Source organism: Euleptes europaea, chromosome 1, assembly GCF_029931775.1.
Source record: "Euleptes europaea isolate rEulEur1 chromosome 1, rEulEur1.hap1, whole genome shotgun sequence".
Classification (NCBI taxonomy): domain Eukaryota; kingdom Metazoa; phylum Chordata; class Lepidosauria; order Squamata; family Sphaerodactylidae; genus Euleptes; species Euleptes europaea.
This window is the reverse complement of record NC_079312.1, coordinates 169,141,520-169,157,010: the sequence shown is the minus strand read 5'-3', so window position 1 is coordinate 169,157,010 and position 15,491 is coordinate 169,141,520. Positions and strand designations below refer to the sequence as shown.

The 15,491-nt window shown below is 47.8% G+C and overlaps 1 protein-coding gene across 1 annotated transcript in view; it reads left to right on the top strand.

Annotated features, from left to right (window-relative positions):
• Positions 1-15,491, top strand: part of LRP1 (LDL receptor related protein 1) — a 400,693-nt gene that overhangs the window by 380,642 nt on the left and 4,560 nt on the right. Inside the window, exons 76-86 of the mRNA XM_056867046.1 lie at positions 354-473; positions 1,974-2,242; positions 2,382-2,560; positions 2,665-2,771; positions 3,783-3,899; positions 5,481-5,657; positions 8,596-8,736; positions 9,745-9,918; positions 11,736-11,897; positions 13,398-13,572; positions 14,185-14,289. Coding sequence (XP_056723024.1) covers positions 354-473; positions 1,974-2,242; positions 2,382-2,560; positions 2,665-2,771; positions 3,783-3,899; positions 5,481-5,657; positions 8,596-8,736; positions 9,745-9,918; positions 11,736-11,897; positions 13,398-13,572; positions 14,185-14,289 — 1,726 coding nt within the window. The remainder of the gene's footprint in view (positions 1-353; positions 474-1,973; positions 2,243-2,381; positions 2,561-2,664; positions 2,772-3,782; positions 3,900-5,480; positions 5,658-8,595; positions 8,737-9,744; positions 9,919-11,735; positions 11,898-13,397; positions 13,573-14,184; positions 14,290-15,491) is intronic.

The following is a 15,491-nucleotide window of genomic DNA, read 5'->3' as shown; positions in this document are numbered from 1 at the left end:
GTCTACACAACAGCGTGTTGTAGTGGTTAAGAGTGGTGGACTCTAAACTGGAGAACCAGGTTTGATTCCCCACTCCTCCACATGAGCGGCGGACTCTAATCTGGTGAACCGGGTTGGTTTCCCCTCTCCTCCACATGAAGCCTGCTGGGTGACCTTGGCTAGTCACAGCCCTCTCAGACCTCTCTCAACCCCACCTACCTCACAAGGTGTCTGTTGTGGGGAGGGAAAGGAAAGGCAATTGTAAGCTGGTTTGAGACTCCTTAAAGGAAGAGAAAATCAGGGTAGAAAAGCCAATTCTTCTTCAGATTTTTGGGATTTGCATCCAAATACTGTTTCTGTCTTGCTCTGCACAGATATCAACGAATGCCTGAACTTCGGGGTTTGCTCTCAACTCTGCAACAATACCAAAGGGTCCTACATGTGTACCTGTGCCAAGAACTTCATGAGGACCCATCACATGTGCAAGGCAGAAGGTACCAGTGTGTCTAGGAGGAGTGATATTTAAGAGTCAGTGCCTTGGGTGTGCGTGTCTGTGCATTTGTATGCCTGTGGCGTCCAAGAGACACGGGTGGGAGGGCAGCGTGTGGCATGATACGGAGCTTGCCCTCATGACCCCATAGGAGAGTCCTGCCCAGGTCTTCACTTTGTATCAGGTGGCCTTGCAGAAAAAAGGAATTGCAGACGATTCCGTATTGGTTATTTAGATATCTGTTTATATCTATATATCAATATCTATATATCTATAGTTAAAACTCTAGGAACTTAACTTTGGGTCTCTTGGGTTCAGTGATTCCCCCCTCCCCCTTTCTATCTAGTTCTATACATATGGGTCAGATTCTTTAAACTGCAAGCAATTACTGACTGAATATGATTGCTGTATGAGCATTAGCTCCCCCATCCATGCAATATTCCTTGGGCCCAGGGGCCTAATAACCAATTGTTCATCCGGTTTTTGCATGTGTGGTACGTACCCCAATCCCTGTGTGTGTGTTTTCCTGCAACAGTCCTAGCTGTAGGCTACAATGCAAACAAGCATGCATTCTACTGGGGCTTCTTCGGTATGGATCACTCGTGGAGCTGTCCATCTCCCTGACGGGCAGATGGAACTCCACCAGTGTATGATGCTTTGGATTTCAGACCTTATGTGTGCAAGTATTTGTTTTTAAATGTCTGGGTGCAATGCCATAAGGGCGCAGAGCGATCATGGGGGTCTCCTATTTCTTTTCTTTCTTTTTTAATTTTTTAATTTTATTATATAATAGAGGGATACAAAAGGAAAGCGGGAAAGGGAAAAAATGGAAATACCTAACATCTCGTTAACAAACTAAAAAATAACAGTTTCAGTGCAGATCAAACAGACAACATTACTTTGCATTTCGATGTTTGGGCAAATTATACAACTAACATAATCAATAAGGGGTCTCCTATTTCTAACTGCGTCTCTGACATGGTCGGACTTCCCTGCAGCAGTGGTCATTGCTGCCAATATAACTGTGTGGCTTCCCCTCTGCAGCAGTCTGGATTAGTCCATTCCCACCCCCACCCTGTTCATTCCGTTGTCACGAAGACCGGTTTTTGTTTGATGCGGAGTTAGAATCATAGAGTTGGAAGGGACCACCAGGGTCATCTAGTCCAACCTCTGCCCATACAGGAAATTCATAACTACTTCCCAACCCCCAGTGACCCCTACCCCATGCCCAGAAGATGGCAAAACAAAAACAAAAAACCCTCCGGGATCCCTGGCCAATCTGGCCTGCAGGAAAATTGCTTCCTGACCCCAAAGTGGCAATCGGCACTACCCTGGGCATGCAAGAAAGGGCCACAGGAGCCAAACACTGATGAAACCCTTCCTGCCCTCCCTCTCCTGATCTGCCTAAGGTCATAGAATCAGCATTGACGACAGATGGCCATCTAGCCTCTGCTTTAAAAGTTCTGATGCGGTCCGTTCAAGGGTTCTTCCTCCTGCTTTCTAGGGTCTGAACACCAGATACTTTACATTGCTGATGATAACAAGATCCGCAGCATGTACCCCTTCAATCCCAACTCGGCCTACGAACCGGCCTTCCAAGGGGACGAGAACGTCCGCATCGCTGCCATGGATGTCTACGTCAAGGGTAACAAGATCTACTGGACCAACTGGCACACGGGGCGCATCTCCTGCCGGGACCTCCCGTCCTCTGCTGGCTCTAGCCCCTCCAATCGCAACCGGCGGCAGATAGACGGTGGCGTCACCCACCTGAACGTAAGTTACCAGGAGTACATCAACAAATGTGGTTGAGTAAGCACGTGGGGTGGGGGAGTAAAGGCCGGACGTCTAAATATAGGAAAGAGGGCTCGGCAGAGCTCTTGGCGCTCATTTTGCTTCCTGACCCCCCTCACAGATATCTGGGCTGAAGATGCCACGGGGCATTGCCATCGATTGGGTGGCTGGGAACATCTACTGGACGGATTCAGGACGCGACGTCATTGAAGTGGCACAGATGAAGGGCGAGAACCGGAGAACGCTGATCTCGGGCATGATCGATGAGCCCCATGCCATCGTGGTAGACCCCCTTCGAGGGTAAGACTGGTCCTCGCGTACCATTTACACAGCATCCAAACAGCTCTGCCCCTCAAGCTTCCAGGGTGACCTCACTGAACCGTTTTTTTTTTTCTTTTTTACAGCACTATGTACTGGTCAGACTGGGGGAACCACCCCAAAATTGAGACAGCGGCAATGGATGGGACCCTGAGGGAGACACTTGTCCAGGACAACATCCAGTGGCCAACAGGTGAGTCCGGATCAGGGTGTGTGGGGTTGTTTCAGCCTCCTCATGCAGCAAGAGACTTTTATGGAGATGTTGCATACTTTTGAATTTATGAAGCTTCCACTATATAGAATCATAGAGTTGGAAGGGGCCAACAGGCCATCTAGTCCAACCACTTAATGCAGGGGGCCCATGCTAATCTATGTATGTTGTGACTTGCTGTCAATGAATAAATAAATTCTATACTAAACTATAAATATTTGTTATTGGAAAATGCATATTTAGCATGTGTTTTACTAAAGGTAATGAACAAATAAAAGGAGCCCCTTGGCGCAGAGTGTTAAGCTGCAGTACTACAGTCAAAAGCTCTGCTCACGACCTGAGTTCGATCCCGACGGAAGTCGGTTTCAGGTAGCCGGCTCAAGGTTGACTCAGGCTTCCATCCTTCCGAGGTCGATGAAATGAGTACCCAGCTTGCTGGGGGTAAAGAGAAGATGACTGGGGAAGGCACTGGCAAACCACCCGTAAACAAAGTCTGCCTTGGAAACGTCGGGATGTGAAATCACCCCATGGGTCAGGAATGACCCGGGTGCTTGCACAGGGGACCTTTACCTTTTACCTTTTTAATGAACAATATTAATATTAAGTTGCGTTTGGATTAAGAATAAATACTGAAGTATAATGTAAGAAAGGACTTGTTCATTATAGAAGCACCAGTAAATATATCTTTAATTTTATCAACCATTTAAATTTTTATTCCTGTGAGCGGTTGTGCAGGTAGGGGCCCCAGCGCACTGCTTTGCCCGGGGGACTATAATGCTGTTAAGATGGCCCCGCATCCAAGTGCTAACCAACCCTGCTTAGCTTCCGAGATCTGACAAGATCAGCTAGCCTGGGCCATCCAGTTCAGGGCACTGGTACAGTAGATGCATTCAAAGCCAATGTGCAGGGAGTGGCAACGTGTGTGATATTGTTAGAGCATGTGTACTCTTCGCTATTGAAACCCATGCACTGGTGACGGTGATTTCCTTGCAGGTCTGGCTGTTGACTACCACAACGAACGTCTGTATTGGGCAGACGCCAAGCTCTCTGTGATCGGCAGCATCCGGCTCAACGGCACTGACCCAGTGGTAGCTATTGACAGCAAGAAAGGTAATAAAGGCTTTGGGGCAAGGGCAATCTGTATGTGCTTCGCTCTTAAAGAGTTCTTCCTCCTTGCTCAAGCTCCATTTTTTTTTGCTGTTGATAAAAGACTACAGTATGGTAATGACTGTTAGTCCAAACAGACAAGCTGGATCAGCATGCGTGGTGTTTAGTACAAAATTAGCAGCTATTACCAACCCTTTTGGCATTCTTAGGCCATTTATGCTGGGCTGTTTACCTACAGTCACCTCCACCAACTGCTCCGGTGCTTCGTTTTGATTACACGTGCCTTTCCTGACCATCAGAGGTCGCCTCGCTCTCCCCGTGCTTTTCTGGGCATTTTGCCCGCGTTTTCTGGATTCTCACTAAAACAGCATCCGGAAAACACGGGTGAAACGTGCGGAAATGCTCAGGGACAGTGAGGTGACCTCTGACAGTCGGGAAAGGCATGCATAATTAAATTGAAGCACTGGAGCGGTGGGGTGACTGCGAGGGAAACAGCACTGCATAAATGGCCTTAGAAATGGAGGTATAAAAAGATAAATAATCCTCCCATGTGTTGGCACTTATTGCTAGAGTAGTGCCGGGGTTTTTTACTGTCATTGTAGTACTGGTTATCCAGGGGGGAAAGCCACCATCTGGATTAGGAAGGCTGAGAACTTTGTCATGCACATGATCACTGGGAAAAAACTTACCTTGATCAAACGTCTTTGATTACACACAAGGCGAGTCCCTGATTGGATTGCCTTGATGTTTTTTATCAAATTCTCCTCAAGCACTATGGCAAGCAGATTTGTGCCTGTACGGTAGATGACTGTATTATAGGGACAGGTTCCACCTAGCCCCTGATAACAAGTAACAACTAACAAACTTGACCAAATCTTCTCAACTGCCGGAGAAGAGGGACATATCCCCCAGTGTCATAATCGGTACATGAAACTGACCAACTTGTCAACCACAGAATTGCTTACAGTTTATCTCCTCTTTGTGTCTGCATTGTTGGAAGCACCCTTTAAGTGACCAGCAGTGGATACACTGCATTGCCTGCTTTTTGCGCCTGTGCAATCAGTGGCATTACTGTTCGTGAAGTGGTCGCAAGAACTGCTTACAAGTTTAGCTTGGTTCATGGGCAGACACCAAAGCCACACGACGACTTCTAAGTAGCAAGTCTCCTCAAAAATCCCCCCTGAATTAGGCGCTGTTTAACAATTGGAGGTCGCAGCAACGGCTGTAGGGGAGGCCGGAGTAGCAGTTGTGAAAAAGCAACCTAATTGTGCACACAGACACAGCTGAATTTGTTTAGAAACAACTGAACAGCTCAGCAAACTGTCAGCTTCCTGATCACAACCAATGAGCTGAACTAGTGGGTGATACAGCATGTCTGATCAGGATGCAGCCAAATGCCCTGTTCTTCCAGAATATCAGGATCTTTTCATAATTGCAGGCAATGGGAGCATCACTTCTTTCTCATTATTTTTTCCAGGGGTGAAATAGATCTAGCTGAATTCAAGTTCTTTCCATTCTGTGGCCATTAGCAGTGCTTGGCATGGTCAGTTTCTAACTCCAGCACCATCCTCTTTTACCCCCCAGGGCTCAGCCACCCTTTCAGCATCGACATCTTTGAGGACTACATCTACGGCGTCACCTACATCAACAACCGCATCTTTAAGATCCACAAGTTTGGCCACGGGACCGTCACCAACCTGACAGCAGGGCTGAACCACGCCACTGATGTGGTACTCTACCACCAGTACAAGCAGCCAGACGGTAAGTGACGCATCTTGGGTTACCAGGCCTTGATAACAGAAGGTAGCAAGAAGTCCTGTTCGTTCCATGCAAAAGCAATGGAGACAGGTATATTTATGGCCTGAACTTTCCGAAAGAACAAATAGCGTGCTGTACCTTCTGGATCTAGACCAGTAAGAGATAATATAAGTTGCTTGGAGACCTGGATTCAATTGAAGAAGGATGCTGACAAACTGGAAAAGAATTGGAGGAGGCAATTGTGTCGAATTCATTTGTTACAAGGGCTAGATATGACATAAATGTCGCTTGGTTAGGCTGGGCCATGTGTACCATAAAATTTAATGCCAGGTGCCAGAGATACAAGGGGAGGGGCCGTGGCTCAGTGGTAGAGCATCTGCTTGGCATGCAGAAGGTCCCAGGTTCAATCCCCGGCATCTCCAGTTAAAGGGACCAGGCAAGTAGGTGATGTTTAAAACCTCTGCCTGAGAGCCGCTGCCAGTCTGAGTAGACAATACTGACTGATGGACCAAGGGTCTGATTCAGTATAAGGCAACTTCATATGTTCAACTTTATAGAAGTCACAGGCAAAGCCAATTGATATTAGTTTTACTTTATTTTGTTAAAATACAAACGTGCTTAACACAATAACACTCTTACAGTATTTTCTTTTATTTAACAGTCTTTGATCATTGACACCTCGGGACTGGGGAGGTGGGTGGCTGGTTCATGGGCTGGATAAGAGCTCTCAAGGGGCCGGATCTGGCCCCAGGGCCTTACATTTGACACCCCTGATCTAGACCATTTGTCATGGCAAGAAGGGATTCCAAAAGGAACATTAAGGCAGTTTTCAGATATTTGGAATGCGCTAATCATGGTGACTGACAAGAGGCGTGAAAAGAAGCCGTGCTGAAGTTAGATTCGGGAGAAGAGCTGGTTAAGCAGTGTCTTGACCAAGATCCATTCTTGTACTGTAGAATATGCTGCCTATGCAGGACATCTCCTTAATGGCAGTGGGGGGGAGCCCCATGCCACTTCAGAGGCCATGCTGGGAGGGGCCCATACCTCCCTCTGCTGCTTATTTGGGTCAGCGCCTCACTCTGAGTCATCCGAGACCATCTCTGAGAACACATAATCATTGACAGCCTAATGAGGACATGGGCGATAAAGAAAAGGATACTTAGTCCGTCACCGTCACCGTCACCGCTAATTTCTCCAATAGAGGCGTATTATGACAGACCAGAAAGAAAACTTAATGACTATACAACATATTGGGACATGATTGATGCACATGGAGAAATTAAAGCATGGCAGACAATTAAAAAGGAGCACAGAAATATAAAATGGTTCACGTATTACAAGCTGGTCTCAAGATTAAGAAAAGACTGTCTGTCAATGGGCAAAATGACAGATTTTGAAAAGACCGTCTCTGAGAGAGACCTCCTGTCTTTGCCACTGTGCATGACCATAAACCAGCAGCAAGCAAGCAAGCAAGCAAGCAAGCAAGCAAGCAAGAAAGAGAGAGAGAGAGAAAGAAAGAAAGAAAGAAAGAAAGAAAGAAAGAAAGAAAGAAAGAAAGAAAGAAAGAAAGAAAGAAAGAAAGAAAACTTCTCTTCCTTCTTAGTCAAGGAGATGGTGGAAGGGAAAACAGAATAAAAGTGCCACTAAATATAGAAGCTGTGAAGCAGGAGCTCTGTGATGCTTGTTCTCGACAGAAAAAGGCAATACCTGAACTAGATGGGCTGTCATATGGCAATGATGTGCAGTCTGCTTACGCCATTCAGTTTCTCCATCAGCACTTCTAGTTATGATTTTTGTTTTCAATTACATGATTTATACCTGAGCTGGATGTTCACCGTCCAAGTGGACAAGTCAATACAGGCATGACATTGGGTAGGCTTGGAATCCTTTCTAGGAATTGTGGGCCATGAAACTTTATCTGCTGTGAAAGAGGACATTTTTCCTTTTTTTAATTTCTTCCCAAAAATGAACAAAGAAAAAAATCTTTTTAAAACGATACATAAAATAAAGACAAAAATATCACAACAGTGGTGGCAGATCTACACATAAATTTCTATAAAAGGTTTCCAAATATGTAAAAACAAGTCCATGCTCAATTGCTGTCTACATGCCATGTGTTCAAATATTGATAGAGTTCTAAGGTCCTTGATCCATTAATTTACCGGAAGTGGACTTTTATCTTTCTAATTCTGTAATATGAGTCTTTTAGCTGTAGTAAAGGCACAGAGGGTACATGTTTGTTGACCATCGGTAGGCCTCCTAGAGTCAGGCAAATAGTTTAAAAGTACGTAGACCTCCTCAAACATCAGTGAATGTCCTAATGCAAAAATGATACGAGTAATAACTTTGTCCCAGAAAACTGGATGACTGGACACACCCAAACCATATGTTTAAGGGACACGTCCAGTAAGTTACATGGAAGGAAACAATGGCTAGCTAGGAGAGAAAATGTGTACAAAGCTGACAGTCAGCTAAAGAAGAAGAAGAAGAGTTGTTTTTTATATGCCGACTTTCTCTACCACTTAAAGGAGACTCAAACCAGCTTACAATCACCTTCCCCTCCCCCCAACAGATACCCTGTGAGGTAGGTAGGACTGAGAGAGTGCGACTAGCCCAAGTCACCCAGCTGGCTTCGTGTGGAGGAGCGGGGAAACAAATCCAGTTCATCAGATTAGCAACCGCCGCTCATGTGGAGGAGTTGGGGAATCAAACCCGGTTCTCCAGGTCAGAATCCAGCTAGGGAATTGGAAGTTGGATCGCAAAGGGCCCATTCCACAAATAAGCTTGGAAGCAAACAGTCCAGAGCCGCAGGAATGCGAGCCAGGCATCCTTGCTTTCTCGCGGCCTCCTTCAGGGGCAGCAGCTCTGCCATAGTAGATTAGGAACTGAAAGTCCCTCGGCTCTGCTCAAGGCCTCACTCCTCGGTGTCTTTCCTTTCCAGTGACCAACCCGTGTGACAGGAAGAAGTGCGAATGGCTCTGCCTCCTGAGTCCCAGCGGCCCGGTGTGTACCTGTCCCAACGGCAGGCGGCTGGACAACGGCACATGCGTGCTCATCCCCACGCCGACTCTTTCACCCGTCGGTACGTGCATCCTCCTTCCCACCACTACAGAAAATCCTTTTCTTCCCTTAGGCAAGGGGGCTTAGACTGAAGCAGATTTCCTTGGGCAACACAACCAACAAAGGAGCAGTCGCTAGCCCAAAAGCCCTGCACTGCTTATAAATGCACATGTGCACAGGCACTCATGTATAATTTTGAGCAGGGCCTTTCTTGCAGATATAATAGTCCGTGAAGGCTCATATCTGCAGAATTTACCTTAACCTGTTGCATTACGACACGATAGCGTTTATTGTATATGACCAAAAGGCCATTATTTATTTATTTATCATTGTTTCAATTTATAGCCCTCCCTCCCTGGCCAAGACCAGGCTCAGGGTGATTAAAAAGGTAAAGGTAGTCCCCTGTGAAAGCACTGGATCATTGATCACATCATGACGTTTACTAGGCAGACTGTGTTTACGGGGTGGTTTGCCATTGCCTTCCCCAGTCGTCTACACTTTACCCCCAGCAAGCCGGGTACTCGTTTTACCGACCTCGGAAGGACGGAAGGCTGAGTCAACCTCGAGCCAGCTACCTGAAACCGACTTCCGTCGGGATCGAACTCAGGTCGTGATCAGAGCTTTTGACTGCAGTACTGCAGCTTACCACTCTGCACCATAAAATCAATATATGTTCAAATATAAGTATGGTGCACAATACCGTAGTGCACTTGCTGAGGGACTATAAGCAGGCAGGGCCCCCTCAATCAATGCAAAAGCAGAGTTAACGATGAAGAAAGAGGGAGGGGGGGTAGGAGCAGGCCTGCCACAGGAAGGAATTCCTAGCTTCTTAAGCCTAGTTAGGGGATGCAAGTAAGTGCAGCTCTGTTTTTCACGATTTTCAAGGTTCGTATGATCCTTTGCACTATGAAATATGTGCAAGGAATTTAAGGTACACACACACGCACCAAGTCTCTTCTAAATCTGGATCGGTGCCCTGATGTGTGAACCTGCGGAACAACTGTCTCACTTCCTTTTGTGTCCTTTTTAGTTCCAGCCACCGACACTTGTGACCTGGTTTGCCTCAACGGTGGCAGCTGCTTCCTCAACGCCCGCAAGCAGCCCAAGTGCCGGTGCCAGCCACGCTACAACGGGGACAAATGCCAGTTCGACCAGTGTTCCAACTACTGCCAGAATGGGGGCACTTGCGCTGCTTCCCTGTCCGGTGAGTGGAGCGATGCGAAAGACGGGTGAACTTTGGGTCGGGTACGGAGAAGCGGGGTCTGTACATGGCTTTCAAAGACCCATCACCTTAGAAAGAGAAGTCATCCTGAGGGCCAGAAGCGGGTAGCATAGTCAGATAGCAGTCCGAGGGTCAATACCGGGCTGTTCTCGGTCTGGATCCAAAGCACCAGTATCAAAAGCAAAGTCCAAATGCCAAGTCAAAGTTCGTTGCAAGGTCAAGGGCATGAGAGTCTCAGGAATGATCAGAGGACCAAGAGAACACAGGGTAGTAGTAACAGGTTGTTCTCACGTCAACCGTCTGCTTAAGTAAGCCTAAGAGGAACCAGCTGTTGCTTTCTGTGGAAGAGGTACATATGATCCTTTGCACTAGCTGTTGCTGGTTCCAACTGTTGCTGGTTCCTGTGACTCAGCACTCTCTGTTGGAGGGAGCTCATTATTCTCATCACTGTCAGTCAGCAGTGCTCTTTGTAGTGCTTGTAACCTAGCACTCCTTCTACGCTCGAGTAGGAATGTTCCGCACCTTCAGCGCCGCTGCTCCAGTGGCTGTGGAGGGCTCCTGTTGGACACAGGTGAGTCCCCTGCCCTGGGTGGTCGTAGGCACTGCGGACATTCATCTGTCTGTGCCTGCTCAGCTTGCTGCTGTTCCTGTCTTCCACTGCCTGCTGCTTCAAGGTCCTTTTCGTCTGAGGAAGCCTCAGCAGGCTGCCCCATAACAGAAGTTAACATTTGGCCTCAGACCCAAGGGGTGGGCTTCCCCAAGGTTGTGCCCATCCATTTCTGTTTCCAAGCTCTTCGACACAAAGCCCATAATGTTTGCGTCCCTGGAATTGATGTCAGGATCCAACAGATGTCAGCTGAGATCAGATTTCAGGAATCACAAAAAACTGATCTTAGGACCCCCGAAACACCAGTTGGAAACCAGAATCAAATTCCTTTCCACCCAAATTTCCTTACAGATTTCCATCTCCCAGAGTCAAATCTTCACCTGTTTGCCATTTCTACCACTAAGGTACTTGGAAGTGGTGATCAGAAAACAATTAGCCTCCTCTTTTCTTTAAAGATTTAGTTACTTTTAAGTTTTAAAGAATGATGTAGCCCTGCTCATAGGGTATTTGATGAAGATCTTGTTGCAGGCATGGAGTAATGATTATGTATAAAGTATGTGTGTTGTGCATTGTATGTGTTTTATGTTGTTTGAAAAAAATTAAAATTTAATTTTTTAAAAAAGAAAACAATTAGCCAATTCCAAGGAGGAAATACACACTGAATACATATCAGTTTCCCTTGAAGATCTCTTGTTGCTGTAATGTGGCACCTTGGTGGGCGGGGGGCTCGATAAACCATAGGCCTCTGTACAAAACGAAATTATTTTATCAATATGTTGAGGTTTAATTATAGTTAACAAAAATAAGAGAGTAGTTGCTAATTAACTGTAGTGAAACCCCATTTAATTTCATATCCAGATAACTATCCTGACTGTGTAGACACTAAATATGCTCGATATGTTTGATAAGGTGATTAGTTTTCGGTTGTACGATTAGTAATGTTAAAATTATTTCTTGCAAGTTGGGTATCTGTTTCGATTGCACAACTGCGTTGAACAGCATGGCAATGTAATCTGTTTGATTTGCCTTTTTCTACTTTCTGTCTCCTTAATTGTATTGCTGATATCGCTACTTCCCCTTTCCCCCCCCCTTATGTAGCCCCCCTATATAGAAAAATAAAGGGGGGGAACCAAAGCCAGTCCCATTGGCTCAGGCCTGCTAACCACCTCTGTTCTCTCCCTGCCTCCCCCAGGGATGCCAACCTGCCGCTGCCCCAACGGCTACACCGGCTCCCAGTGCAACAAGCAGCTGTGCACAGACTACTGCCTCAACAATGGCAGCTGCTCGGTCAACCAGGGCAACCAGCCCAACTGCCGCTGCCCCGCGAAGTTCATCGGCGACAAGTGCCAGTACCGTAAGTGCCAGCCTGCGCTCGAGGCGGCGGGGACCAGAGAGGTTGTCCAGTGGGGGTTTCGGCCTTTGCAGCCGTGAGCCAGTTCTGGACACAGCAGGGAGAACAGCGAGGAAGCCACTGACCGATTGGTCCAAGTGGGTCATGTGATAATCCCCTAAGCATTAATAAAGGGTTTCCGATCAGAGCCGCTAAGTTGTCTGAGCAACCTGGGGGATTCCATTTTCTCTTACTGCCTCCAGACCTGTTGCTTCTTAGGCCTTGCCTACTTTCATCTGCATCCCACGTTGCCCCCTTGCTCCCTTCACCGGAGCCATTTTCTGACTATTGTCTCCCCCTATTTTTAAAAAAGTAAAGGTAATCCCCTGTGCAAGCGCCGGGTCATTCTTGACCCATGGAGTGACGTCACATCATGACGTTTACTAGGCAGACTGTGTTTACAGTGTGGTTTGCCATTGCCTTCCCCAGTCGTCTACACTTTACCCCCAGCAAGCCGGGTACTTGTTTTACCGACCTCGGAATGATGGAAGGCTGAGTCAACCTTGAGCCGGCTACTTGAAACCGACTTCCGCTGGGATTGAACTCAGGTCGTGATCAGAGCTTTTGACTGCAGTACTGCAGCTTACCACACTGCGCCACGGGGCTCACAATTGTTATCCTGCCCCTAATCCCCGGCCAAAGGCCAGGCTCAGGGTGGCTAACAACGTGGTATCAATACAATAAAATCACAATTTAAGATAAAGCAGTTAAACAGCCCAGCGGACTTCAGTGCAAGTAGACATACAACCCTGGTTGCAAATCATCGTCTCCCCATTTCTCTCTAACATGAGGGATAGTTTGCATGGCTCATACCTGTGACAATTGGTTAGCACCTTCATATCTGATGGAGCTTTGATTCTCAAAAGGTCATACCCCAAAAATCTTACCGGTCTCTAAGAATCTACTGGATTCTAATCTAGCTGTTCTACTGCAGACCAACACTTCTGCTCTCTGAAACTTAGGGCCTTTTATGCAGGGACGTTTCCCCGCGTTCGCCCCCACCGACTGTTTCGGAGCTTCCTTTTGGTTATGCATGCCGTTTCTGCCTGTCAGAGGTTGCCTCACTCTCCCCGCGCATTTTGCCCGCTGGCTAAAACAGCATCTGGAAAACAGGGGCAAAATTGGCAGGGAGAGCGAGACGACCTCTGAGGGTCGGGAAAGGCATGCATAATCAAAACGAAGCCCCAAAGCAGTCGGCGGGGGTGACCGCAGGGAAACGTCCCTGCATCAAAGACCCGGCACTTTTTAGTTACTAGAATTGCTTTTGTTGTTCCATAATAACTCTCAATGTACGAGATACCAGATTTGAGGGGGACGGGGGGTTGGATCCGAGAGAGCTAGCTGCGAGATGCTCGAGGCCTTGGGGATGAAGTGACGCCAGAGAGCGGGCTCTTTGCTAAAGACGTGCATACCGTTGAGTCCTTGTTTCTCACCCTGTGCTGCACCCTCTCCTCCGCTCTTCAGGCCAGTGCTTTGACTACTGTGAGAATAATGGCGTCTGCCAGCTGACGGCCTCCGGAACCCAGCAGTGCCGCTGCCTGCCAAATTACTACGGGGACCGCTGCCAGCATAACAAGTGCGACCGCTGCCTCAAGGGCAACTGCTCCATCAACAAGCAGAGCGGCAACGTCACCTGCACGTAGGTGCCTGGAAGAGGCGTCGGGGCTGGGCGGGCGTCGAACGGTAGATGGATCGAGGGTGATTCAGGTCTCCTGAGGACCACTTGTGATGGCAAGGGGGCACTGGTTAATGACCGGAAAGTAAAAGGGGACGCTTAAGAGGAACGGGACCGGGCTGTGAAGGATATAGGGCAGGGGTGTTGAACTCAATCGTTACAAGGGCTGAATGTGACATAAATGTCACTTGGTCAGGCCGGGCCATGCCTTGCCAGCCCAGATCGAGTTTTGGGGGTGGGGGTGGCTCGCGGGCCGGATAAGAGCTCTTAAGAGGCTGGATCAGGCAGCTGATTTAAGCTGGTTTGAGATTCCTTAAAGTTAGAGAAAAGTGGGGTATAAAAACCAACTCTTCATGGAGGATAGGGCTATCCATAGCTACTAGTCAAAATGGATACTAGTCATGATGCACACCTATTCTCTCCAGGATCAGAGGAGCATGCCTATTATATTGGTTGCTGTGGAACACAGGCAGGATAATGCTGCTGCAGCCATCTTGTTTGTGGGGTTAGAGGTACTGGGCTAAAAGGGTGGGAGGCCTGATCCACACTGACCACATCTCCCTCTGACGCTTTCAGGTGCCCAGATGGCAGGATAGCCCCCAGCTGCTTGACGTGCGACAACTACTGCCAGAATGGGGGCACGTGCACCATGAATGCCGAAACCTCAATGCCGAAGTGCCAGTAAGTTGGGAGGGCTCACTGAGGGGACGGGATGTTATGCCTGCCTGCTCAAAATCGGAGTGGATGAAGTTGTCTCTTCTTTAGAATCCTAGAATCTTAGAGTTGGAAGGGACCACCAGGGTCATCTAGCCCAACCCCCTGCACAATGCAGGAATTTCACAACTACCTCCCCCAGACACAACCCCAGTGACCCCCTACATGCCCAGAAGATGGCCAAGATGCCCTCCCTCTCATGATCTGCCTAAGGTCATAGAATCAGCATTGCTGACAGATGGCCATCTAACCTCTTCTTAAAAACCTTCAGGGAAGGAGAGCTTACCACCTCCCGAGGAAGCCTGTTCCACTGAGGAACCGCTCAGTGTCAGAAAGTTCTTCCTAATATCTAGATGGAAACTCTTTTGATTTAATTTCAACCCGTTGGTTCTGGTCCGACCTTCTGGGGCAACAAAAAACAACTCTGCACCATCCTCTATATGGCAGCCCTTCAAGTACTTGAAGAGGGTTATCTTTCTTCTTGACCCATAAATTTGTATTCCCCCCAATCCGTGTCTGCTTCCGGTCAATGCAGACCTCTGTGCTCTGCTCTGAGCATTCTCGCAAGCTCGGCTTTCCCTTTGCATGGCAAAGTTTCCTTGCTTTGCAAACCATGTGGTCTGCATGACATTCTCCACTCTTGCTCCCCTTCTAACATCCCAGGACACTGCCAGCTCACCCGCCCAGGCTGGACACCACCACAGCAGTTTCTTCCTCCCTAGAATCCAATGCATTTCCTTGCCTGTCATCTGTAGCTGGATTCAAGCACCTGATTGACCCCTCCCTGTTGCTCACAGCTGCAGTAATGTAATCCAGGGGTTCCCAAACATGTTGAACCTGTGGGCACATTTGAAATTTTGAGAGCAGGTAGAGGGCACTGCGACAAAATGGCTGCCATAGGGTTCATGGGGCCAACCTAGGGTTGCTAGGCCCCTCTTTGCCACCAGCGGGAGGTTTTTGGGGCAGAGTCTGGGGAGGGACTTCAATGCCATAGAGTCCAATGGCCAAAGCGGCTGTTTTCTCCAGGGGAATGGATCTCTATCAGCTGGAGGTCAGTTGTAATAGCAGGAGCTAGTACCTGGAGGTTGGCAACCCTAGGCCAACCACAAAATGGCTGTCGTAGGGGCTGTGTCCAATCTGAAAATGTTGCGAGGTTTTTTTAAAAATTA